We start from the raw sequence: 27,500 nt of genomic DNA on the forward strand, positions 1-27,500 counted from the left end.
GCTTCACAACAACCACCTCCACCACCAACATTGCTCTCATCAACCATCTCCACAACAACCACCTCCACCACCAACATCGCTCTCATGAACCATCTCCACAACGACCACCACGACATCCCCTCACAACCTACGCAACAACGAACAGCAACGCCTTACCGTCATCTCCATTACGCCGCCATCTTTGCGCCAGCGACAGCGAATCACCCACGTCCACTCTCCTTCGTTGGCACCAGGGTTGTTGATTTCACCCACGTCTGCTCTCCTTCGTTGGAACCAGGGTCGTTGATGTCACCCACGTCCGCTCTCTCTGAGCTTCGCATCGAAATTGGATCAGGAGATCGAAGGGGGCGGAGCCAGCGGGGGGTCAGAAGTGAGGTATCGGAGATCAAACCTCGCCTCACGGATCCCATATAAAGGCGCGCAGAGATGCCAAGCAGGAGTTGTGTGGAGTTGTGTGTTGTGTGGAGCCGCGTTGGGAGCTGGATCAGTCTGGAGTCTGCAGTCGGTGAGGAGCTGGAGAGAGCGGAGGAGACGGGAGCCTGGAGCGCAGCCTGCCGTGCCGAGCTGTGGGACACTGAAGCGCAGCCGGAGAGGAGTCGCCAACCAGCGGCAAACGGTCCGAGGTGATCACGCCCCGGACAGTCCGAGCAGACGCGGAGGAACGAGCGGGCTCTTAGAGAGAGCATCAACTCTGAAAGAGCAAAGGCCCGTTCGTTCCTCTGAGGCGTCGTCGGCTAGGCCCGATCGACCGGGCCGCGCGACGAGGCCTGGGCCAAACCGTGGTCACGCCAGCTGCTGTGAGGACGGGACGTCGCGGGTCGCCCCAGCGAGGCACCACGAAGGTGAAGGTAACCATCCCAGCCTCTCGGAGCTTCTGCGGTCTTCACAGCTCCGTGAATATAAAGACCCAAGAGGTCCAGTCTACCCCTCGTCTTTCCTGGGGTTTTTCCTTGTTTCTTTGCATGAGCGTTGTGGCGCCATGTCCTGAGGTAGAACTGGTGTTAAGTGCAAGTGACTGTACATAATAAATATACAGCTGTAGTCTTTGTCTTGCTCACGTCTTGTCCCAACCCCCATTCATTGCATGCTTGTATATCTCTGCATTGGTTGCATACATGATTGCATATGTGTCGTTCTATAAATAAATGTCCTTGTGTGAATGTTAACCCGTTCGTCGCGTCCTTTTTCCTTCAAATTGAACTGCCGTATTGCATTCGAAATAATAGCTGGCTTTTTAATAGCCGATAATAGAATTGGATCCAACGGGGCTTTCGCGATAATACCCCGCTCGGTTATCCCAAAATGAAGCAAGCTGCTTAAGCGGCTCATTTCCAAGCAAGCCCCGTCGAGGTACAATCTCTCGGTAGTCTGCCCGCGCGATTAATTAGGTAAATCGACCATTCGGCGATCGGACCTTGAAGCGCGGCTAGAATGTTGACTCGGCTGTGGTGTGCATTAAAAACACACCCGTAGCGGGATTTCGGCATTGTTCCGAAAGCTGCGACTGGATTGCTACGTCAGTGGGCGAGTGCAGCCGCTATTATCTAGACGCAGCCGCCCGCACGCTGGCGGGTGGAAATCTACAACACTGTTGTCTCGGAGTGGGATACAAACTCTCCCGTCTCCAAACTAAAATTAATGGAACTGGACCAAGGGTGTGCGAAGCAACCCTCCATGTTCCCCTAAATTGCGAGCTTTTAAATTAAATGGCAGTTCAAGGCGAACAGGGGCAGGGTGGATTAGGAATGTGTTTTAATGTAGAAACCATGCCCCAGGACGGTTCTTTTTATTATCACCCCACCACCAATTGTGGTCAGTGGGGGCGCTCACCCTCATATACTGAGCATGAACTTTTCCGGCAAACGAACTCGAAGTCGCAAAATAGCGGCGCGGCCGCACCTTAGCGCAACATGGAGTGGGCTGCTCTTAATAGCACAACGAACGGCATAATACAAGGCGTGGGCTCCCAGCCACCGGTTCAAACCACGTGGTCATGGCAGGAGAGGCAGGCGGACATTGGAAAACTTCAGGCACAACTGGAGAAAGAATGGGAAAAAAAGCTAGAAGAGGAAAAACGGAAACACAATTTAGAGTTGGAACAACTGAAGCGAGAGATAAGAATAGGCATTTGTGAAAGAGAAAGCCTAGAAGAAACGATAAAAAGGAGAGAAAAATCTGGAACAAGAGAAGAGGAAACTGAAGAAAAGAATAGAGGAGGAACAAATTAGTAATTCCCGGGATAGAAAGAACTTGGAAGAAAAATGGAAAACAAAGTTGGAAGACAGAAAATGTGAACAGGAACGGCTGGGATACAATAAAATATTGGAGGAAATGGGGCAGAAAATGGAGCAGGAAATGGAGCAGGGAAGAAAGATTGACCAATTGAAGGAAGCGATGAGATTGGAGCAAGAAGAACAAGAGAGACAGTGGGATAAGAAACAAGAAGAACAAGGAATGAAACAGGAAAAGGAAATCGACGAAATGAAGGGAACGATGAGATTGGAGAAGGAGGAACAAGAGAGGCAGTGGGGTAGAAAACAAAAAGAACATGAATTGAAAATTCACCAACTAAAGGAGATGAGCAAGAGAATGGATGAAATGAGGAAGGAAGAATGTGAAAGAGGTGCGGAGATGAGGAAGAAATTAGGAGCAAAAGCTTCTGAGATTTGGGAACACCAAAGCAGAGAGAGAGGAAATTACAAAACGAGCTAGGGATGTTAAGGGAGGAAAGAAAGAGAACGGAGAATGAAACGTTAAGGAACTACACTGTGCAGATCGAACAGCTGGAAGCCAAGGCCAGATTAAAGAATGAGGAACAAGAAAGAGTAGTGAAGGAACAAGGAATGAAGCAGGAAAGGGAGGTAAACCAATTGAAGGAAACGATGAGATTTGAGAAGGAAGAACAAGAGAGACACTGGGCTAAGAAACAAAAAGAAAATGAATTTGAAACTGAACAACAAAAGGGAAAGGCAAGGTTGGAGTACGAGGAGATGGTGAAAGAACAAAGAATGAAACAGGAAAAGGAGATAAGCCAATTGGAAGAAACGATCAGATTGGAGAATGAAAAACATGAGGAACAGTGGGAGAGAAAACGCAAAGAAAACGAGTTTGAAATTAACCAACTCAAGGAGAGAGCAAAATTTGAGTCAACAGAGATGGAAAAACTCCGGAAAGATAACAAAGAACTCAAAAAGCTCGGAGAGGAAGAACGGCTCAAAAGGAGCCAGGAAGTAGAACAGCACAATAATATGGGACGTGTGATATCACCACAGGGAGTAATGTTAGTGGTGTGGGACTTGATTGACACTACTCGTCGGATGAAACAACAATTAGGCCAAAAAAAAAAAATGTTGCATTGGCGTAACCCGCCCGACCCTAAAAATTCCGCCGACCCTACGTTTTTTTTTGTTTTTTTGCTATCGGAAAATTTTTCCGACCCTATTTTATTGCTATTTTTGTTGTTTTGCTATCGTTTTCAAGTATCTTGTTGATTGCGATCGCGATCGCAAAAACCCGGAAGTGTTTCGGACAGAACCCGCCGACAAAAAGGGTGGTACTCGAGCCGGGGGAGATTTTGGGAGGGATTTATTAGGAAAAAAAAAAAAAAAAGATCCCGACCGACCTACCCTATTTTTCAGTGACCCGTTATGCCAATGCAACATTTTTTTTTTTGGCCTTAGGGCAAACCCTGATAAAGGAGACACAAATAAAAATGTAGACGAGGGAAATAACAGAGACACCAAAGGAAATAGAAGTATTGCCAGAGACACGGGAGATAGACCGAGTTGAGACTAAATTAAATAAAACGAAGGAGGAAACAGAGATGAAGATTCAGGAAGAAACGGAGGTAATGAACGAGGAGACGGAATTAACAGAGACACAAAGGGAGACGCAGGAATTAAAAGGAATAACAGAGACACAGGAGATGGAGGGTGAAGTAAAAGAAACTAAAGACGAACACACACGCACGGAGTTAACGAGGGACAATCAGGGAGAGCTGGTGGAATGTCATGACCCAGTGCAAGCAGCCGGATAGCCTCCTTCAGGAACGAGGGGAGGGAATATGCCCCCTTGAAGCGGATCGCGACCAAGTGGGTCCGGTCGAGCCGTGCGAGTTCGGAGAGGCGAGTGCTGCGAACGGGTGCACGCGGAGCTTGGGGGTTATGGAGGCCCTGGGACCCCTTGTGGTGGCGTGAATCCCCAGCATGAATGTCCGTGTGTGTGTGTGTGTGTGTGTGTGTGTGTGTGTGTGTGTGTGTGTGTGTGTGTGTGTGTGTGTGTGTGTGTGTGTGTGTGTGTGTGTGTATACGAGTGTGGCAAAATGCGTGCTGCAATGCACGCATAGCGTGGGTGAAAGGCTGTGTGTGAAAGAGACGGCGTGTGTAAAGGAAACACCGAGCGTGAGTAATATGGTGTGCATGGGTGAAAAGGAGTGCCTTAGTGAAAGGCCGTGTGTAAGGAAAACCGTGTGTGTGAGTGAAAAGGTCTGTGTGAAAGAAACACCGTGTGTGGATGAAACACTGTGTGTGAGAAAAACCGTGTATGTGAGAGAACGGTGTATGATTGAGAAATGGCGATTGGTATGCGGGAAGGCGCAGCCGCGTCTCCGTGTGAGAGTGTCATGATGTGGTGTGTAAGTGTCGTGACACGCAGGAGTGCGTGGGTTGAATGTCGACGAAGACTGCGTCAGACGAGGGACAAGGGCCGAGTAGCGGCCGTAGCTGTTTTAGGACCATGCTGGGTTTGCACGGCAGCGAGCACGAGATTCGCGGTGGATGTTAGCCGATCCCGCGGACTGACAGAAGGTAGGCTGGATAAGTGAATTTGGAACGGACGGGTTCTCCAGGCGAGCGTGTGTGTGAAGCTCCGACGAGCAGATCATATGTTATCGCATGGGGAACCCCTCGAAACGTGAGGCTTGCTTGGGATGCGCAGGGTGACGTCGTAGCTGCATGGTTGGAATCCGGCAGGAGGGGAAATCCCTGCCGGATGTTACCGTCCGAGAAGGGACGAGGTGCGAGAAACGAGAACAGCTGCCATGACGTCACGGGGAAAGAGCGCAGGTTGCGAGTTGCCACGCTGGTGCGTATGGGAAAAGGAAAAAAAAAAAGCAAAGCAAGCCTCGCCGTTTCGGGTAAACAGGATTCCCTGGGCAAGGGGTGGAAGACCCCCCTGCCTGGGGCACAGGATGGAACTAGTCAGGGGGAAGGGTTAGCTTAGTTAGACTGGCTCCATGGGGCAGGGATAAGTCCTCATGGAGCCCGTGGAATGGATTAGGTAGAGGGATTTTAGGATAGATTTAGGATGGAAAATTATTTTGAGGACAGAGACAGACTGTGCATGTGTAGTGGGGACGTAGCTAAAGGCGCTGTCACACCTTGACGTTTTAGCCAGCAATGGCAACGTATAAAAATGTATGTAAATCGTTGGCGTACGCTGAAGTTTTGAGATTTTTTTTTTTAAGTTTTGGTCGTATTCATAACGTGTTGGTCATATGCATAACATATTGGTAACGGGCACAGAACGTTTCGTTGTCTTAAAGATAGCTTATACCAACGAATGCTTAGCCTGTTGTCGGCGTTCACAACTTATTCCCAACGATAGTTTAACTTAGGCATAGCGCGCTACACGTATCGCCGACGGACTCATGGCATTCTCGTAGTAGGTCAAAAAGCTGCCGCACGCCGATTTAAATCATAACCGCCTGAAAATTGGAAGTGTCAACATCGCAGTCACACCTTGACGATTTAGCCAGCGTATGCCGACCTTTGAAAAATGTGTCTAAAACGCTGGCAGACGTCAAATACGGTCTGGGTAAGTTGTGTATGCGTTAGGAGCACGCCGAAAAACAATGAAGTACGCTGTCATATTCCGTGGTGCATCTCGTACGTCTTGAAATTTAAAGCATGCTGAAAATTTTACGACGTACAGAAATTACGGCTCACAATTTCTGCATACGCTGGCATAAGTTCTCTGCACGCTCCGCGATCGTTGTCACACATCAGACACACGTTACTTGTAAGTTACTCATAAGTCGAAACATGTCGAGGTAATGTTTAGCATACCCAAAACTTAATTTTTAACCTATGAGTAACGTGCTTTGAACCTATTTGTAACGTATCTCAAACGCACATTGTCGTATTTAGACGAATTTGATTGACGTCTTCCGGACGACCACAGAACTTACTGAACGTGTTTCTAACTTACATCTACCGTATAATGGCGTATTGGCAGCGTTTAGGGGAATTGGTATATACAAATGGGCTTCACAAGAGGAACCTGTCAGTGTTCCAGACTCCATGTTGAGTAGATGTCAATGTCAGTAGTATCAGTAGTAGTAGTAGTATTAGGTGAGCGTGTCAGTAGTAGTAGTAGTAGTAGTAGTAGTATTCGTAGTAGGTCCATGTCAGTAGTTGTAGTAGGTGAGCGTGATGGGGAGGGTGTGGGTGATGATGGATCCTCGTTGCGTCCACGAATTGGAGACTACTTTGCACCATTGTTCGATGTTCTTTTCAGCTATTTTTTTTTCTCATTCCCACGATGAACTATTTTTTTGTTCCAGTTTTTAAAGTATTCAAAACGACTTGGACAAATGCATAATGTACTAGTAATGAACACAGAACGCTTCGATAACTTATAGATAAGTTATACCAACGATTGATTAGCGTGTTTTAGGCGTCCACAACCTATGCCCAACGATAGTCTAACGTATGCATAGTGTGGCAGCGTATCGTCGATTACGTGAGGTTTTCTATTCATAGGCTGCAACTTCACTTTTAATAAATGTGTCACTCGCCTATTGTTTTTGGACGCTGGTGCTCGGCAATTGAGATCGTTTTCATTAAACGAGTTAAATCGCTTCCCCCTCACTGCAGTCATGGCACCAACAGCAGCAGGCTCAGTGCCAGCCTCATGCCAGGCTCAAGCGGATCCCTGTAGAAGGTGTACTGCTTAGTTATTCTTGGACCCACTCTGGCTCGCAGCTCGTCGAACATCGCTGGGGGCATTCGCAGGAAGTTGATGAAGGATGCATGGTCCTCGTTCCGGAGTTCCACCATGAGCTGGTCAAATATGCCGTAATGGCGTCGCCTCCCGATCCATGGTCTGACCCAGTTCCTTCTCCGTTCATGTCTTCTTCTCCTGGCTCTATTGGCACGCAACTGGTGCAGTGTCAACTCGATGAGGTCATGTTGATGTTCGAGGACAGGTAGGTATTGTCGTCTCAGCCTTGCCGTATCCTCGATCTCTCGGAATGACATGGACATGTACTCACCACGAAGTCTAAAAAAAAAGACGCGTTCCTCCTGCGAAGCCCCTTTTTATATACCAATTCCCCTAATCGCTGCCAATACGCCATTACACGGTATCTGTAAGGTAGAAACGCGTTCAGTAAGTTTTGTGGTCGTCCTGAAGACGTCAAATACGTCTAGATACGTATTTGTGCGCAGGACATGCTTTACAAATAATTCCCAAGCACGTTACTCATATGTTATAAATGTCACGGGTACCCTAAACATTACTTTTACATGTTTCGACGTATGAGGAACTTTCAATAACGTGTTGCGAAGTGTGAACAACGTTCGTGTGGCGTGCTTACAAAACGTTACTCATAGGTTAGAAATAAGTTTCGGGTACGCTAAACATTACCTCGACGTGTTTCGACTTATGAGTAACTTACAAGTAACGTGTGTCGACGTGTGTCAACGATCGCATAACGTGCCTACAACTTATGGCCAGTGTAGCGGAACGTGTGAGTCATACGCCGGCATACGTCGTAACATTTCAAGTATGCAAAAATTTGAGGACAACCCAAAAGTACAACGTTTAAAGCCAGCGTACGAGGACGTATGGCAGTGATTTTCAGCGTGCTCTTTACGTATACAAAACGTACCCATAACGTATTCGACGTGTGGCAGCGTTTTTGACAATTTTTTCTTAAATCGGCATACGCTGGCTAAATCGTCAAGGTGTGACAGCGGCTTTAGATACTTAGTGTTAAACGGAATGTGCTACTCGTGAAGGGATGACGAGGGAGCACGAGGTAGTTAGGGGATGCAGTAGAGAAGAATGGCAGAGTTCAGCGATGTGAGTTGAGAAATGGAATGGAAAATGTACTTGATGAGTGAATGAGGGCCAGCGGGCCTGAGTGTGTGGAGTGAATGTGGTCTGCATGGTGCGATGAGTGATTCCTCAGGCCTGAGCCGATTTTGCAGGTTTTCCCACTTACAAAGCACGTAGAGGTCTGTAATTTTTATCATCGGTACACTTCAACTGTGAAAGACGGAATCTAAAACAAAAATCCTGAAAATCACATTGTATGATTTTAAAATAATTGATTTGCATTTTATTGCATGAAATAAGTATTTGATCACCTTCCAACCAGTAAGAATTCCGGCTCTCACAGACCTGTTAGTTTTGTGTTTAAGAAGCCCTCCCATTCTCCACTCTTACCTGTATTAACTGCACCTGTTTGAACTCGTTATCTGCATAAAGACAGCTGTCCACACTCAATCAATCAGACTCCAACCTCTCCACAATGGGCAAGACCAGAGAGCTGTCTAAGGACATCAGGGACAAAATTGTAGACTTGCACAAGGCTGGGATGGGCTACAGGACAATAGGCAAGCAGCTTGGTGAGAACGCAACAACTATTGGCGCAATTATTAGAAAATGGAAGAAGTTCAAGATAACAGTCAATCTCCCTTGGTCTGGGGCTCCATGCAAGATCTCACCTCGTGGAGCCTCAATTATCATGAGAAAGGTGAGGGATCAACCCAGAACTACACGGCAGGACCTGGTCAATGACCTGAAGAGAGCTGGGACCATAGTATCAAAGAAAACCATAAGTAACACACTACGCCGTCATGGATTAAAATCCTGCAGCGCACGTGAGGTCCCTCTGCTAAAGCCAGCACATGTCCAGGCCTGTCTGAAGTTCGCCAATGACCATCGGGATGATCCAGAGGAGGAATGGGAGAAGGTCATGTGGTCTGATGAGACCAAAATAGAGCTTTTTGGTTTAAACTCCACTCGCCGTGTTTGGAGGAAGAAGAAGGATGAGTACAACCCCAAGAACACCATCCCAACCGTGAAGCATGGAGGTGGAAACACCATTCTTTGGGGATGCTTTTGTGCAAAGGGGACAGGACGACTGCACTGTATTGAGGGGAGGATGGATGGGGCTATGTATCGCGAGATCTTGGCCAACAACCTCATTCTCTCAACAAGAGCATTGAAGATGGGGCGTGGCTGGGTCTTCCAGCATGACAACGACCCGAAACACAGCCAGGGCAACAAAGAAGTGGCTCTGTAAGAAGCATCTCAAGGTCCTGGTGTGGCCTCGCCAGTCTCCAGACCGAAACCGAATATAAAATCTTTGGAGGGAGCTGAAAGTCTGTGTTGCCCAGCGACAGCCCCGAAACCTGAAGGATCTGGAGAAGATCTGTATGGAGGAGTGGGCCAAAATCCCTGCTGCAGTCTGTGCAAACCTGGTTAAGAACTACAGGAAACGTCTGATCTTTGTAATTGCAAAAAAAGGTTTCTGTACCAAATATTAAGTTCTGTTTTACTGATGTATCAAATACAGTACTTATTTCATGCACTAAAATGCAAATTAATTATTTAAATATCATACAATGTGATTTTCAGGATTTTTGTTTTAGATTCCGTCTTTCACAGTTGAAGTGTACCGATGATAAAAAAATTACAGACCTCTACGTGCTTTGTAAGTGGGAAAACCTTCAAAATCGGCAGTGTATCAAATACTTGTTCTCCTCAATATATATATATATATATATATATATATATATATATATATATATATATGTATATACATGACTGTGGGCCCGTAGGTGCGTGCCAGTATGTGCAGCTTCGTTCCTTCGCTCTCGTAAAGGCCCGGTCACACCTTGACGTTTTAGCCAACGTATGCCGATTTTTGAATTTTTTTTCTAAAGCGCTGGCACACGTTGAATACGTTATGGGTAAGTTTTGATAACATTGAGAGCACGCTGAAAAACACTGCCATACGTCGTAGTACGTTGCCATACGTCGTTGTACGTTGGCTTTAAACGTTGTACTTTTTGGTTGTCCTCAAATTTTTTTCATGCTTGAAATTTCACGACGTATGCCGGCGTATGACTCACACGTTCCGCTACGCTGGCCACAAGTTGTATGCACAGTCTGCGATCGTTGACAGACGTCAACACATGCTACTTGTAAGTTAATCATAAGTTGAGACACGCCGAGGTAATGTTTAGCGTACCCGAAACTTATTTCTAACCTATGATTAACGTGTTGTTGGCACGTTACGCGATCGTTGCCACACATCGACAGACGTTACTTTTAAGTTACTCATAGGCTGAAAGACGTCGGGATAATGGATCGTCCTTGCGTCAGCGTCCACGGCCACGGCCAGGACACTTATTTGCAGCATTCTTCAAACTTTTCTTCGGCATGACGAGGATGTTCACACTTCGATGTCTAGCTTGGCTATGATTCCAATTGTCCATCGGCAGCGTCTATTTAAAATAGTCGAGTTTGAGCGTTTTAACACGTTCAGAAGAAACGCTTCAAATTTCCAAACCCCAGCGTCAAAAAACAAAGGCGAGTGACAGCAATTTAAATCGTTCATTGTAAACAATGAAACTAGCTGAGTGGTACCGTTTAAAAGTCGTTGAGTGTAAAAAAAATCCAATTGTTGAGCGCAAACGTCTACTTTCAATAGTGGAGATGCAGCCATTTAAATCATTGAGTTTATCATTTAAATCGTTCAACGCAAGGACGATCCATCATAACCCACACCCTCCCCCTCACACTCACCTACTACTGCCAACATGAACAAACTACTACTAATACTAATACTAATACTGATACTGATACTGATACTGATACTAATACTGTTACTGCTGACATGGACATCGACTCAAAAAGAACTCGAAAACACTGTTGGGTTCCCCTTTTATGAGCAGCATTTTTATATACCAATTCCCAAAACCGCTGGGAACACGTCTTTATATGGCAGTTGTAAGGTAGAAACACGTTAATTTATTTTTTTTTGTTGACCGGAAGACGTCATTGGAATACGTCTACATACGTCTGTGTGTTGGGACTACGTAAACAATTGGTTCAAAGCACGTCAAACATAAGTTAGAACTAAGTTTCGCGTAAAAAAGACATTACCGCGACGTGTTTCGACTTATGAGTAGCTTATAAGTAGCCTTTGTGGACGTGTGTAAGCGTCCGCATATCGTGTGTAAAACTTATCCCCATCGCATGCGGAACGTGTGTCATACGCCGAGTATGTCGTAAAATTTTGAACATGTTTAAAATTTCTTGACGTACTCTACTTACTACGACGTATGATAGCGTACTTTAGCATTGTACTCACGTATACCAAACTTACTCATACCGTATTTGACGTGCCCCAACGTTTTAGACACATTTTTCTTAGGTCAGCATACGCTGGCAAGATCGCCAAGGTGTGACCGCGATGTTGACACTTCCATTTCTACGGCAGTTATGATTCGAATCGTTGTGCGTCAGCCTTTAATAGGCTACGTCACGACATCGTCGGCGATGCGTGCAACGCGCTATGCCTAAGTTAGACTATCGTTGGGCATCGGTTGTGTAGGCCGACAACAGGTTCAGCATTCGTTGGTATAAGTTATCTATAACACAACGAAACGTTCTGTGTCCGTTACCAATGCGTTATACATAAGACCAAGTCGCTATGAATACGTCCGAATCTTTAAAAAAAAAACATCAAAAGTTCAACGTAAGCCAGCGTTTTACATACATTTTAACACGTTGCCATCGCTGGCTAAAACGTCAAGGTGTGACCGGGCCTTAAACGACGACTGTATTGGGGCATTGTTTCAATTAGATCGGACCAACCGTATCATGAATGGCCATAACTTTGGAAACACCTGGGAAACATACTCAGGTTCCCAGCGTCAATTGTGACGTCATATCAAACAAAGAAGGAGAATTGTGATGACCCTCTCTCTCACCCCCCTCTCTCTCACCCCCCCTCTCTCTCCCCCCCTCTCTTGCCCCCCTTCTCTCCCACTTAGTCTCGCCCCTCCTCTCTTCCCCTCCTCTCTCGCCCCTCTCTCTCGCCCTTCTCTCACCCCCACTCTCACCCCTCCTCTCTCGCCCCCTCCTCTCTCGCCCCTCCTCTCTCCCCCTCTCTTGAATTGTGATGCCCCCTCTCTCTGTAAATGTATTCACAAATGCCTACCAAGTACAACAATTAATTCAAACCTTGGGAAAAAACTGGTTTCAAACTGTTGGGAAACAGCTTTTTCCCTTGGGAAAATTCAAACCTTGGGATTAATTAATCATTTGAACAATTAATTCAAACGTTGGGAAAAAACAGCTTTCAAACCCTTGGGAAAATTCAAACCTTGGGATTAATAATTTGAACAATTAATTCAAACGTTGGGAAAAAACAGCTTTCAAACCCTTGGGAAACAGCTGTTTCCCTTGGGAAAATTCAAACCTTGGAATTAATTAATAATTTGACCAATTAATTTAAACCTTGGGAAAAAACAGCTTTCAAACCTTGGAAAACACTTGGGAAACAGTTGAAACGGATGAAGAACGATATCAAACCTTAAAAAGGCACATACTCAGGTCCCCAGTGTCGATTGTGATGTCATACCAAACGAAGAAGAAGAAGAATTGTGATGTCAATCGTGCAAAAAAACAATAAATAAATAAATAAACATTAATTGTGACATCATTCGTGATGTCAGCACCATGTCTTGTCATTGGTTGACAGATAAATGCCGTAACTTGGGAACCGCTCGTCCGATTGATATCAAACCTTGAAAAGGCACACCCGCGTGGCCCCGGCAATATTCCTGGCAAGTTTCAATATGATCGGACCAGTGGTTATCGAGAAACTGCGGTCCCAGACAGACAGACACACATCCAGACACACACACAGAGATTGCTGGAATTATTTATATATATATATATATATATATATATATATATATATATATATATATATATATATATATATATATATATATATATATGTGTATAAGAGGTGTGTTCAAAAAGTACCCAACCTTAATTTTTCGTGCGTAAACAAATGAAGCGAGGGAGGCGTGGTTTGGTGCACGTATGTAGGCGATCCTAATCCGTATGCGTGAATATTTTCCCGCCTGCAGAAGCTGTCAGTCGCCGACAGACCGCCAATGAGTGAGGAAGTGTAAGTGAGCGCCGTCGGATTTTCGTTTTTGACAAAATGACGGATCACTGTGGTCTCATCGCCAGTGATCACTGTATTGAAGAAGTTGGGATCGCTGTTCACAGTCTCCAGCATGTCCTGTGTGATCTCCAAACGGAGTTGCTTCTGCTCGATCGTTAGCAGCTTTGGCACGAACTTCGCTGAGATTCTCCTCAAGCCCAAATCCTCAGTCACAATGGAATGAACGGATCCAATGCTGACGCCCGCCTCGTCTGCAAGTTCTCTGATCGTGATTCGATGATCCTGCACCAGCAGGGTCCTCACTTGGTCAATGACGATCTCATTTCGGGATGTTGAGGGCCTATCAGAACGTGCTTCACTTTCCACTGATTTGTGACCATCTTTGAAGGGGTTGTACCACTCTTTTATCTGTGTGGTGCCCATTGCTTCGTTCCCGAAGGCCTGTTGAATCTTACGGATCGTTTCCACTTGGGAATCGCCAAGCTTTACACAAAATTTGATGCAGTAGCATTGTTCAAGTTTTTCCGTCATTTTGTCAAAAACTAAAATCCGCCGGCGCTCACTTACACTTCCTCACTCATCGGCGGTCTGTCGGCGACTGACAGCTTCTGCAGGCGGGAAAATATTCACGCATACGGATTAGGATCGCCTACATACGTGCACCAAACCACGCCTCCCGAGCTTCATTTGTTTACGCACGAAAAATGAAGGTTGGGTACTTTTTGAACACATCTCGTATACATACATCTATATATATATATATATATCAGATAAAATATATATATGTAAATATATACACACACACGGAAAATCAAAAGGTAAAGGGAATTTTCTGAATAACGTTTAATTCAAAAATACCGTGTGTGTGTGTGTGTGTGTGTGTGTGTGTGTGTGTGTGTGTGTGTGTGTGTGTGTGTGTGTGTGTGTGTGTGTGTGTGTGTGTGTGTGTGTGTGTGTGTGTGTGTGTGTGTCGTTGATTATATACATATGTGGGTTTCAGAATGTGGAATATACATATGTGGTATATACATATGTGGGTTTCAGAATGTGGAATGGAGTCCTCCCAGGGCAGGCTCAAAGCATCCACCATTATTTCAGTTAGGGGTCACAATTCATGGACCAAGCTGTGAAGTTTTCTGTTCTCAAAGTTTTGTACCGAGGGCTCTCTTCAGGATCATCGCTGAGTCCCAGACAGCTTCCAAATGTAGTTCGTTTGTTATAATATTCCCAGGGATGGTTTTAAACTCACCTGTAAAGTAGTTCCGACGAGCTTACAGGATGGTGCATCGTCCGTCCAACCATCCACAAATACTTGCAACTTCTCAGAAATTACACATATGATTTCAATGAAATTTGAACACAACCTTCGTCACCTGTGATAGCATAAAATAAAAAACGGGGTCTGAAAGGTGTCTACAGAGGGAGTTTTCCGGGGTGGGGGTGGGGGGGAGGCGATGGGTTACCTCCCAAAAGAGGTATTTGCTTTCTTCTTAAACGATACACACAATTCCGATGAAACTTGACCACCATCTTCACCAGCCATGATGTACCAAAGTTTGTTCACGACATTAAAAAAAATTGGCATCTCATAGGGACTATGCGGAGAGGGGGTTTGCCCCCCAAAATACGCATTTGCTCTCTTCTGAGAAACTACACGCAATTCCGATGAAACTTGACCACCATCTTCACCACCCATGATGTACCAAAGTTTGCCCAGGGGTACTGCCCCTATGTTTTATATCTTTGTGAGGTTATTTGTCATTATTACATCATTCCTGCAGGTCCTGCTATCACTAGTGCAAATTTGGCATTCTTCAGCTTCCAGGATCTTCTCACTTCATTCTTGATGTCTTGATGTTTGGTCATTTTCTTGATTTCTGCATTGTTTGATCCAAACTCAATGCTATTAACACTTCAATCAGCAATGCCTTCTCATTTTTTTTGTACCTAAGTGTGATATCTGGTCGCATCGCTTTGTTTTCGATGTTCACGCTCGATGGGATCATTAGTTCGTACGTGAGTGGTATGTACTTCCATGTTTTCAGTGATTACTTTTGGTTCATGTTCCCACAAATTTTCTGGAACTGGGACATCAAAGTTTTTGCAGATGTGCCAGCGGATTACATTATAAACTCTGTTGTGTCGTTGTGTGTACAGCTGTTCTGACATGAGTTTGTTTTTGTGTGTGTGTTCGGTCATTAAGCATAAGATATCGTTCTCTTGACTAACCCCACCTCCACCCCTCACCTTTCTCTCTTCTTTTGGTTTTTAGCTCGCCTGTTTGAAGAACAGAGAGCTATTGGGATACTCCCGGCGTGATCGTGAGCGTCAGCGTGAAAATGTTAGTTTTTGGTGCAAGTTATTTCCTTTCTAATGTTTTTATCTACCGCACTATTTTTTACTCATTACAATATACAAATACAAATATTGCTTTAAAATTATTTGGATCAGACTTCACTGCAGTGCTTTATAAAAAATATTATTAGACAAGTCTTTTAAAAACGATAAATGTATAAACAGGCGAGCATTGGGTGGCTTTGACACTCTCTCTCTCTCTCTCTCTCTCTCTCTCTCTCTCTCTCTCTCTCTCTCTCTCTCTCTCTCTCTCTCTCTCTCTCTCTCTCTCTCTCTCTCTCTCTCTCTCTCTCTCTCTCTCTCTCTCTCTCTCTCTCTCTCTCTCTTCCTCTCTTCATCTCTTCATCTCTTCATCTCTTCATCTCTTCATCTCTTCATCTCCTCCTCTCTTCATCTCTTCCTCTCTTCCTCTCTTCCTCTCTCTTTCTCCCTTTCTCTCCCTTTCTCTCTCTACTCTCTCTTTCTCTCTCTTTCTCTCTCTTTCTCTCTCTTTCTCTCTCTTTCTCTCTCTTTCTCTCTCTTTCTCTCTCTTTCTCTCTCTTTCTCTCTCTTTCTCTCTCTTTCTCTCTCTTTCTCTCACCCCCCCACCTCGCATCCCTCCCTCTGGTGGTATAGCAACGTTTGGTGAGTCATAGCTCTCCCCCCCCCCCCACCTCGCTCCCCCCTTCCTCCCTTCCTAGTTTCCCCTACCTCTCTCCTCTCTTACTCTCTCTCCCTTCCCTCCCTCTCTCCACCCCCTCCTTAATACCACCCCATCAGCGTAGCGACGGGTTATATTTGCTTGTGTGTATGTATTTACTGCACATATAGTCAGAAGGCCCAATGCAGAATAGTGTACGACCCTGCTGATTCCGTGTTAGAATAGTGCAACAGGTGTAAATTGACTGTCCAGACACACAGAAACGTGAATCAACTTGTTGCCAACTCTGGATATGGATAGTATGGCCGCCATGACAGTTTACAAAATGGTCGCCATTAAATACACTTTTCGTCATATTTCAGCCGCAAATTGACATGAAATTACAAAATTAGGGTCGATTTCCATGTTTTTGAGCATGCCTGAGCTGATGGGAGTATAGAAAAAAACATTGCTCCATCCATTTTCTAAAAATAATATGACTTGTTTTTCACTATATTATTTTTAAAGAAATGTTCAGGCTCGAATTAGAATGTCTGATTAATTATACAAACTACAATCAATGAATTTTACAACTTTACTATAAAATGAACCTAAACTACATAACTGTGTGTTTTCTGTTACCCAGGACTAACTGAAAAATGAAAGCCGCAAGATTTCTCACAGGGGGTTCAAGGGATCGAGAAGAAGAAGAGCATGTAGACTGGAATAAATGCTTTATTTGCCAGGACAGTTCAAAAACTAGCAAGTCAACGCCACTTCGAAAGACTACAATCGTTGGTGTGAAAACTGTAGCTGAATGTTGCAAAGAAAGAGAGAAATATAATGACTCTAAATATGTTGACTCATTCTCAAGAATCAGAAAATATTCTATACCAGAGCACGTCGAAAAGATTCAATGGCACAAATTCTGCTATAGTGACTTTACTCACGCACAAAAAATAGACAGACTGAAGTCAAGGATTCAGCCACAATCTGTGACTTACACAGAAGAGATACCCACAACATCAGGTTCCTCAGAGAAATACCATGTCCCAAAGTCACTAAGATCCGCGCACAGCGCTATGGATTGGTCAAAATGCGCTTTCTGCCAGACTGACATTCCTGGAAAAGCTAGTGTCCTGACAAATGTTGAATTTGATCACACATCATCCAGGATGCTTAGTTTGGCCCAATTTGACCCCACCATGCGTCACAGGTTTGCAGGTGTTTCAGACTTGATGGCAGCTGAAAGTAAATATCACCTCAAGTGTTATGTTTCTTTTCGCAGAAAGTATAAAAAGGAGAGGGGAGAGAAAAACCAGTCTCCTGAAAGCATCTGTTTCAGAAATGTGATGAACCAGCTTGAGAAAGAGCTGCAGAAGGGACATGTGTTTACCCTGAAAAACATCTGGGAACACTACAGCATGCTGTTATTGAATGATTTTGGAATTGAGGCTGGAGCCTACAAAAGCTACAATTTCAAGCAGAAAGTGGAGGTTCACTTTGGTAGTGACAAGGTGACATTCGTGCAGCCATTGGATGTCACAAAACCCCTCATAGTTGCGTCCTCAACTGTGACAAAGTTTGCCATGAGAACCGCCGTGAATGATTTATCTGAAGAAGGTGAAAGTTCTGAAGAAGATGAATTGGCCCAGTGCAGTCTGCCTCATCATGAGAACGAAATCCTTAGCTGGATCTTCAGAGTGGGCATAAAGATTTACAGTGACGTAAAACACTCTCCAGGGCGTAGCATTATCGGTGGACTGAACACAGAAAATGCAGAGCGAATTGTACCTGAAACCCTGTACATGCTTGTAAAGCTTCTTTGTGGTGGTGACAGCACTGACAAGATGGACAATGAAGAAGCGGATGAGACAGATACCAAGAACAAAGTTCTGAGCATCTGCCAAGACATTATTCATGTGGCTTCAGGAGGCAAAAAACTGACCCCCAAACACCTGGGCCTTGGCCTTGCTCTTCACCAGGCTACACGCTCAAAAGAACCACATCTACCTGCACCTGAGAACTGTGGGTGGGAACAGGCCGTCAAAGATGGCAACGAGACATTTCAGCCGCGACTCATGACTGCACAGCCTATTACTGCTAACTGTGTAGAACTGACGACATGCAAATGCCGTGGGTCATGCTCAACTCGACGGTGCAAATGTACACGGAATGGACTGCCTTGCACGAAAGCATGTGGATGCAAAGCCCTTTGTAGGAACCCGTTCAGTGTACAACCCGATCAATAGCTCTGAAAATTGTACTTGGGTGTTCTCACAACACTTTTCTCTTCTGCAAAGCAACGTAATTTTGTGTTAGAAAGAATCTGACAGCTGTTGAAATAACCTTTGACTGACTGTAAACCCATCTCCATCAATAGTGCTAAACATTTTCTTTTTCACATTTGTTGCTCGTATGTGCATTTTCAATTTCGTCTTTAAGTTGTCAATTATGTGAAAAGTTGTGATCCAGTACAAAAAATAAAGCACAAAATAGTGTTCCTCATGTCAGATTACATAGTATTTCACAATCATGACAAATTTCTGGCTAGTACAATTTGCAGTAAGAAAAAGACTAAATCTGATGGTGGCCATTTTGATTACTGTCATGGCGGCCATAATATTCAGATGCAGACTTGGCAACAAGTGGAACTAGACTTGGTCATGCCTAGACTCTTCAAAAACACCAGTTGCACCATTCTAACATGAAATCAGCAGCGAACCTATTTTCTAGGCTAGCTACAGATTTTGGCTTCTAGACTAATATATACACACTCATCTTTGAGCTGTCTCGCGTTGGTTCTAATCACAACCCAGCTACAGTTTAAACTATCCTGAAATTTCATTGGCAGGGTGATTCATCAGTGTGTGTTTGAAGAAATACGTTGAGCTGCATACGTTGAACATTTTTACGTAAAAGTAAAAACCTAATTAAGAGGCGGTTATCCCAACTTCGTGGAATATTCTCATGCACACCCAGTATACAACCACCAAGTTTCAATGCATTTCTTCCCACAAACAAAAAACACACACGTATGTTTCAATGCATTCATCACACATCTATGATAACTATAGTTTTCATTGTACTATAAAGCAGAGAATTGGCATATTTTAGAATGATTTGTATAACTTCTGGGAGTTAAAAAAAAAAAAATTTGTGTGATAACATCCAGTTTTCAAATTATTCTATCCAACTTATGCAGGAGTGCATTCAATGTTGTGGTGATTCATCCACTTCTTATGATTCCCCACTTTTGCAAAAACGTTAAAATCTAAGTTGAGGTGAGAGCCGCATGGTAACTTCGCTGTACTTTGTGCATAAAATGCATTGAAAGGTTGAAACCTTTTGGGGGTCAAGGAACTCGATACAGCAAGGAAGGGTCAATCATATGCATATAATGCCTTCAGAAAGTATTCACACCCTTTGACTTTTTCACGTTTTGTTGTTACAGCCTGAATTTGAAAAGGTTAAAATTTAAAAAAATTTTGGTCACCGATCTGCACAATATCCCCTATAATGACAAAGTGAAAACATGTTTTTAGAAATTTTTACAAATTAATTGAAAATGAAAAGCTGAAATGTCTTGCGTCAATAAGTGTTGAACCCCCTGAATCAATACTTCGTAGAAGCACCTTTGGTAGCGATTGCAGCTCCGAATGTTCTAGGGAATTTCTGTATCAGCTTTGCACATCTGGATTTGGGGATTTTCTCCCATGCTTCCTTGCAGATTTGCTCAAGCTCTGTCAAGTTGGATGGGGAGTGTCGGCAAACATCAATCTTCAAGTCTTTCACATTGATTCTCAATGGGATTCAAGTCGGGCCTGGGCTGAGACACTCAAGGACTTTAACGTTCTTGTTCTGAAGCCATTCCAGTGTTGCTCTGGCTGTATGCTTGGGATCTTTGTCCTGTTGGAATGTAAATCTTTGCCACAGGCTCAGGTCTTTTGCACTCTGAAGCAGGTTCTCCTCAATGATTTGCCTGCATTTGGCTCCATTCATTGTTCCCTCTATCTTTATAAGTCTCCCAGTCCCTACCGCTGAAAAGCATCCCCATAGCATGATGCTGCCACCACCATGCTTCACAGTAGGGATGCTGTTAGATGGGTGATGAACTGTGCTCGGTTTCCGCCATATGTAGTGCTTTGCACTCAGGCCAAAGAGTTCAGTTTTCACCTCATAAGACCACAGAATATTTTGCCTCATGCTCTCACAATCTTTCACGTGCCTTTTTGCAAACTCCAGGCATGCTGTCATGTGCCTTTTTCTCAGGAGTGGTTTCTGTCTGGCCACTCTCCAATCAAGCCTCGATTCGTGAAGTGCTGCAGAGATTGTTTTCCTTCTGGCAGGTTCGCCCATCTCAGCCAAGGAACTCTGTAGTTCTGTCAGAGTGGTCATTGGGTTCTTGGTTACCTCCCTGACAAAGGTCCTTCTTGCCCAGTTACTCAGTTTGCCCAGACGGCCAACTCAAGAAGAGTGTGGGTAGTTCCATATTTTTTTCCATTTCTTAATGATGAAGGTCACTGTTGTCTTGGAAACTTTCAACACTCTCGAAATTGTTTTATACCCTTCTCCAGATTTATGCCTCCTCCCAATTCTATCTCGGAGTTCTACGGACAGTTCTTTGGACATCATGGAAGAGCTTCTGCTCTGACGTGCACTGTTAACTGTGGGACCTTATATAGAAAGGTGTGTTTGTTTCTAAATCATGTCCAATCAATTGAATTGGCCACAGGTGGACTCCAATCAAGTTGTCGAGAGGTGATTAAAGCAAATTGGATGCATCTGAGTTCAGTTTGGAGTGTCATAGTAAAGAGGTTGAATACTTATTGATGCAGGACATTTCAGCTTTTCATTTTTTATCAATTTGTAAACATTTCTAAAAACATGTTTTTGCTTTGTCATTAGTGGGGTATTTTGTGTCGATTGGTGCCAAATTTTTTAAAATTTTATTCAGGCTGTAACAACAAAATGTGAAAAATTGAAGGGTCGTGAATACTTTCTGAAGGTACTCTACATAAGATGAAGACTTATGCATCTTTTGGAATTTAGATGGACGTTAAACCTGGCGTCCCATCTGCCAGCAATAGTTGGTGGACGTTAAAGATACCAAGGTGTTCTTCGCGAAGAGTAAGCGAGCTATCGCCGGAACCATGGCCAAATTCCAAATTCCTGGCCAAAGTACTTCTGGGAAGGTAATGGCAAACCACTCGGTGTATTGTGACGAGTTATGGCAAACCACATCAGAATCAGGTGCATATTTGTGATGAGTTAGAAGGTGCAGTATTATGCTGATGTAAGTGCAGAATGTCAGGAGTCAATGAGTCGACACAAAACGGGGACAAAGTGGGAAAGGTGAGACGACGACAAATGCACGCATCGCAGCACAAGAAGTAGACTTGCAAGAGAAGATGGAGAGAACAGGATCTCAGCGGGTAGAGAGTAAAGCTCAGTCGTGGAAATGTGAGAGACCATGTGGTGGTGGGAGTGGGCAGCAGAGTTGAAATCCTGTGGACAGAGGTGAACAACAAAAGATGAAGATGTTAAAGCATGTGTCATGAAATGGCATCAATGCCTAAATTACCACTTCGAGAGGGTGGGGGTCAGGGTGTGTGGGGAGGGGAGGGGGAGGTCAAGGAACTCATTACAACTTGTAATATTTGTAGTATGGAGATACCTTGAAAAAAAAGAACTCATTACAACTTGTAATATTTGTAGTATGGAGATACCTTGAAAAAAAGAACTCATTACAACTTGTAATATTTGTAGTATGGAGATACCTTGAAAAAAAAAATGCATCAACTTTGCTGCGCCTTTTGATTTTCATTTACTGTAAGAAACTCCATGTCAAATTTGAGCAACCTTCATATATATATATATATATATATATATATATATATATATATATATATATATATATATATATATATATATATATATATATATATATATATATATATATAAAACACGTTGCAGAGGCTGTAACTGTAGTGTTGCAGTAGTGAAGAACAACAGCGTTGAAACGTTATCCGTAATTAACTGTAGTTGTGAACGTGTCTTTGAGATAATTGACCAATGGCAGCAACGAAAGGCGTGTTTTTACTTCCATTGTCCAATGGCAAGTGAGCAAGCTAAAAGTAGGGTCGGAACACAGCGAGCTTGTTTGTGACTCGCACGTGGTTTGCAACGGTTATTCAAACCGTTTTTCAGTTGGGTCGGCAGCTTCGCCTTTTGATTCGTGCAGCACTTTTCTCTCGTATTTGTCTGCGCACTATCTTTCCTAACTTGAATTTTTTTATTCGAGTCGGTTTGTCTGCGCTTCTTTTGTCGAGCCTGTGTCCGCACCTGAGCGCTATCCATTTGTCCGTCTGCATGTTTTCCGAGCTGCTGCAGCCGCTGTCCGTGCTTGTGACGGGCGGTTTGGGCTTCCTCGGGGCACGCATTGTGCGGGAGCTGCTGCTGCTGCGTCCGTCAGATGGAAAGGGCCACGTCGTGCGTCTCGTGCGAGCCATGGACCTGGACGTCCACTGCGCACCCGAGGCGCTCTTCGACTTGAACGGTGCACGCACAAACTCGCTCTCCCGATCACTGCTCCACCTCACATATATATATATATATATATATATATATATATATATATATATATATATATATATATATATATATATATATATATATATATATATATATATATTTTTTCGTCCACTTTTCACAGGACGGGCTTTTATGTCTCTAATGTTTTTTTTTTTTCCCCTCTTCTGTAGTTTTCATCTATTGTTTCTATCTCTTTATTTTATTGTCACCTTTTGCCATCTTTATTTTTTTTTTCTTCTATTTTTTTTGCTTTAATTATTTTTGCGTTATCTCTCTTCATTTCATTGATTTTTTCTCTCACCCTTGATTTGCTTTGTGCTTCTCTATCTCGATCTATCCACTTTGTATCTCACTTTGTTGCACGAGTTTCTGTACAAGTTGTACGAATGATTGTGTCTTTGACTCGAAAGTGTTGCGTGAAACTGCAGTCCATGTTGAAGGAATCCTTCATATCCCTATGAGCTTGAGAGGTAGATTACCTGGCTGATGATCCTGGTGAAAAATTGAATTAGACATTCGATGAATTGAAAGGACTCTTCGGTCCTCTTTCCTGTCTTCTCGGCTGTTTTCTTGCTTCCCTTGTGTTTTGCCTTTTATTCACGAGCCTTTCCTTGATCCATCGGTTTAAATACTTTCTTTTTGTTGATTCCCTATTTTTTACATTCATGACCTCCGCCACCAAAGGTGAAGGACGTTATGTTTTCACCCCTTTCTGTCTGTTTGTTACTTACGAAATCTAAAGATTTCGTAAGTATATTGATGCCTTCCGTTTCTGTTTGTTTGTTTGTTTGTTTGTTTGTAGGCACGATAACTCGAGAACGGAAGAAGCTACCAATGTCAAATTACACCACGTGATTCAGGAGGGTGATGGCTCGTGCTGATTAGATTTTGGTCAAAATCGGTCAAAGATCAAGGTCACACTGAGGTCAAACATCCAAAACATTCGATTTTTGATGGTTTGGTACAGAATCATCGTAGAAACTTCTGGTTTGCGTCGCTACCTTCTCGAGAGACAGCTTTTATTAGACAAGGGCAGAGGTCAAGTTGACGATTTCATAAGTACCAGTCTATGACTGTTTGTTTGTGTGCAGGATATCTCAAAACGTTATGCTCGGATCCAGATGAAACTTGGTGGACATGTTGGGTGTGTAACGAGGAAGAATTGATTAAATTTTGGTGAAGATCCAGATCTGATAAATTTTTTTTGTGATTCTTCACCGTTGAGAGATGGGGCGAAACCGATGTGTAGCACGGTATCTCAAAAAGTTGTGTACGGATTTGGACGAAACTTGGTGGACATGGATGTTTGACAAGGAAGAATTGATTAAATTTTGGTGAAGATCCGGATCTGATAATTTTTTTTATGCGATTCTTCACCGTTGAGAGACAGGGCGAAACCGATGTGTAGCACGGTATCTCAAAAAGGTGTGTACGGATTTGGACGAAACTTGGTGGACATGGATGTTTGACAAGGAAGAATTGATTCAATTTTGATGAAGATCCGAATCTGATATTTTTAAGTGATGCGTCACCATTGAGAGAAAGGGCCAAAAACGATATAGTACTGTTTAGCACGATATTTCAAAAATGTATTGGGCCCGATATGTTCTCGTGGATCAGGCATTACGTGACGGAGATATGCTCTCCACCGAGTGCCCTTCTAATTATCGATGTGTTTGAGTTTGCATAATCATTCACTGTCATTGCAACATTGGTTTCACTGAAAAAAATGTTCTTATCATTCTCTCAACAATTGTTCAATTAATTTTGAATGACCTGCTGGCCTTTTGGTGTTGAGCAACGTAGCATGTTTAGAATCGATTTTAAAGTTCTGAGTTGTTAATGTTAACTTTGAAAGCTTCCCATGGCCATATGAATTATTTATTGTTGCTTGTAGTGATTCTGGCTTTCAGCGAGAATATTGACTGGAAGGAAAATGAAGTTGGTGAAATAATGGATTTTCTACCAATATTGATTCATTTTATTTTTTTGTACTAATTTGAACTAATTTTGTTCTAATTTGAACTTTTTGTTCTAATTTGTTCAACGTATGCAGAAGACGAGTGGTGTCGGGTGGACTTGTGTCAGGGGGATGTGCGTGATCCGGCATCTGTCCATGATGCGTGTCGTGGCATGGACGCAGTCATACATTGCGCTGCCCTCATAGACGTTTGGGGTCAGGAAAGTGATGAGAAGATTTACTCCATCAATGTGGAAGGTTCGATTCTGCATGAAACTGTTTTTAATCTCCCAAGTATTCTAACTGGCAAGTTAAACTCATCTAAATTATTTTGTTTCATTTTCTCATCTCCAACTGCTCAACTCTCTCGTTAGACTCGTACTTCAACCTAAATTTGAACCTAGTGACATGCTAACAAGCTCACTGTTCACTATCCTTTAACAAATGTAGAGGGAAAATGAGAATATTTTATATATACATATATATATATATATATATATATATATATATATATATATATATATATATGGAAAGTTTATTTGTGAAATGTGCAAGCTTTTCTGTTGAATTATGTAATGGTGTTGCATACATACATCAATAAGCAATGTTATTTTTACTTGTAGAAATGATTTTTCCCCAAAAAGCCTGTCCAGAATGAGTCGTGTTTTGGTAACCTTTTGACAATCCTGAAGCAAGAGAAACACACACTCCCTACAGGAGTGGCAAGGGGAGTGGGGGGGGGGGCAACTTTATTTGCGTTATGCAGTGCAAGCTCAACTTTTCAAGACATTCTGATGAGCAGTGCAGGCGTATATTGAAGCCAAACAGAACAAAGAAACAGACAAGTGTCAAATTATGATAAGGTTTCCCCATTTTTACTTAAAAGTAAAAATTTAAGAGGCGGTCATCTCAACTTAGTGGAATATTCCCATGCACGCCCAGTGTACAACCACCAAGATTCAACACATTTCTTCCCACAAACAAAAAACACACACGTACGTTTCAATGCCATCATCCCACATCTATAATGACTATAGTTTTCATTATACTTGTACTATAAAACAGAATTGGCATTTCTAGAATGATTTGTAAAACTTCTGAGAGTTAAATTTTTACCTCCACCACCGAAGGTGAAGGAGGTTATGTTTTTACCCCTTCTGTCTGTTTGTTTGTGTGCAGGATATCTCAAAAAGTTGTGGATGGATCCAGATTAAAATTACCTGAAAATAATTATCAACAAATTTCTGCAAGTCAAATGAACCACCTCCTATTTATAGTGGAGGGAGCATAGTGTATGTATGCATGTATCATCTACTCCTCTGAGAGGAATTGGAGGGAAGGTGAGCTGGAGGTAAGGGACTGGCTTGGACCTTTCCGCTTCATGCGGTTCTCGACGATCTGGCCCGGTGGGACTCCAACCCGCAACACGATGCCGCTCCAAGCACCAGGTACGGAGGGTAGTGTCGGGCGCTGGCACGCTCCACCAGCAAAACAGGCGACGACGCAGGCAAAGCAAGTCAGCTAGGCAGGCAGGCAGGCGATTCACGGCGGGAAGACTCTCACCCGGGTCACCCCCACACAATTATCCCTTTTTCTTGACAGGTGGGAGGGATCCCTCTCGTGTCATTCCCCTCCTCATTGGACAGGCGTGTCGGACGATATCCCGGACGTCCGAGATTGGTCGGGGGGGGGGGGGGTGCTCATGTCTCCACCCCTCGACCGGGAAGTCGAGCAGCAATATGTTGCGTTGGCTCCCCATTGGCCGAGAGGCGGCAGACGTGCTCGCACCCCTCCGATTGGCTGAGAGGGGCGTCATGCCTGTATTTGGAGTGAAATCCAAGACTCCAACGTCCAAAGAAACCCCGCCTGGCACATTGGACTCTGCCCACGGCTGTGCTTGACACGCATGTCCGTGGGAAAGGCCGATCGTGAAGAAGCGAAGATGGGCATTGTCATTGTTGTTGAAGTTTAAAATGTAAAAATCCTAACGATAAAATAATTCACAGCGCACATACAATTAATCACCCATTAACCTCACTCGAAACAAATACTTACCGATATAGCTGATCTATAGGCAGGCCCGTCGCCAGGGCTCAGTATTAAGGGGGACATATGAACTGGGTGGGGGGGGGCACAATTATAATATTTAATTTTTTGATAACCCGGTATGCTATTGTATTCATGCAGCATTGATGCATATATACTGAGGTTGCCGTCACATACTAACCAAATTGATCTCAGCGAGATTTAATATGCTCCAATGTTTTTGGCCTAAAATTATTCGAATGCAGGAGAGCCGCAACAAACTGGCACATTCACAATGCAGATATTCAATGATTAGACAATTGGCACCAATTCAGGTGCACTTATACAAGGTGTTGTCAAGAATTGGCGTTAGAAAATTAATATATCAGAGATACAATGACTAAACGGGGGAGGTTGGCACTGGAATAACTGCACTTTCAAATAAGATACAGGAGGCTATGACCTGCGATCATCACGTTAAACTATCAACAGCAAATATGACCAGTCTGAAGATACCACAAAGTCCGCATTTAAAGCAGTCAATTACACAGCTTTAAAGCAGTCAATGCGAGAAATCCCACAACATCTATAAGAGCAGACACATAGTACCGGTTTCTATTTAGTTGGTCAGCATTGAGGAGTGTGGAAATCTCCTGACCACAATCGATGCGCCTCTCATTCTCCTTCCACCTCAAAACACAAGTTAAATGTTCCTTTGAAGTTTC

The 27,500-nt window shown here is 43.6% G+C and overlaps 1 protein-coding gene across 4 annotated transcripts in view; it reads left to right on the forward strand.

The window, feature by feature from the left end:
* LOC147032320 (3 beta-hydroxysteroid dehydrogenase/Delta 5-->4-isomerase-like) overlaps window positions 1-27,500 on the forward strand; it is a 70,593-nt gene that overhangs the window by 30,094 nt on the left and 12,999 nt on the right. For 2 of the 4 annotated variants that reach the window (XM_085869826.1, XM_085869825.1), the window contains 2 exons: window positions 15,495-15,563; window positions 16,843-19,329. In XM_085869826.1, the coding sequence (XP_085725952.1) occupies window positions 16,856-18,448 (1,593 nt within the window). In that variant the 5' untranslated portion in view covers window positions 15,495-15,563; window positions 16,843-16,855 and the 3' untranslated portion in view covers window positions 18,449-19,329. Of the gene's footprint in view, window positions 1-15,494; window positions 15,564-16,842; window positions 19,330-22,346; window positions 22,756-24,846; window positions 25,009-27,500 lie in introns of those variants that run through there. The other 2 variants (XM_085869827.1, XM_085869828.1) reach the window with 2 other exon arrangements.

The sequence above is a fragment of the Eptatretus burgeri genome, chromosome 2 (assembly GCF_056783735.1).
Source record: "Eptatretus burgeri isolate ZD-2024b chromosome 2, Ebu_testis_v1, whole genome shotgun sequence".
In the NCBI taxonomy this organism is placed as follows: Eukaryota; Metazoa; Chordata; class Myxini; order Myxiniformes; family Myxinidae; genus Eptatretus; species Eptatretus burgeri.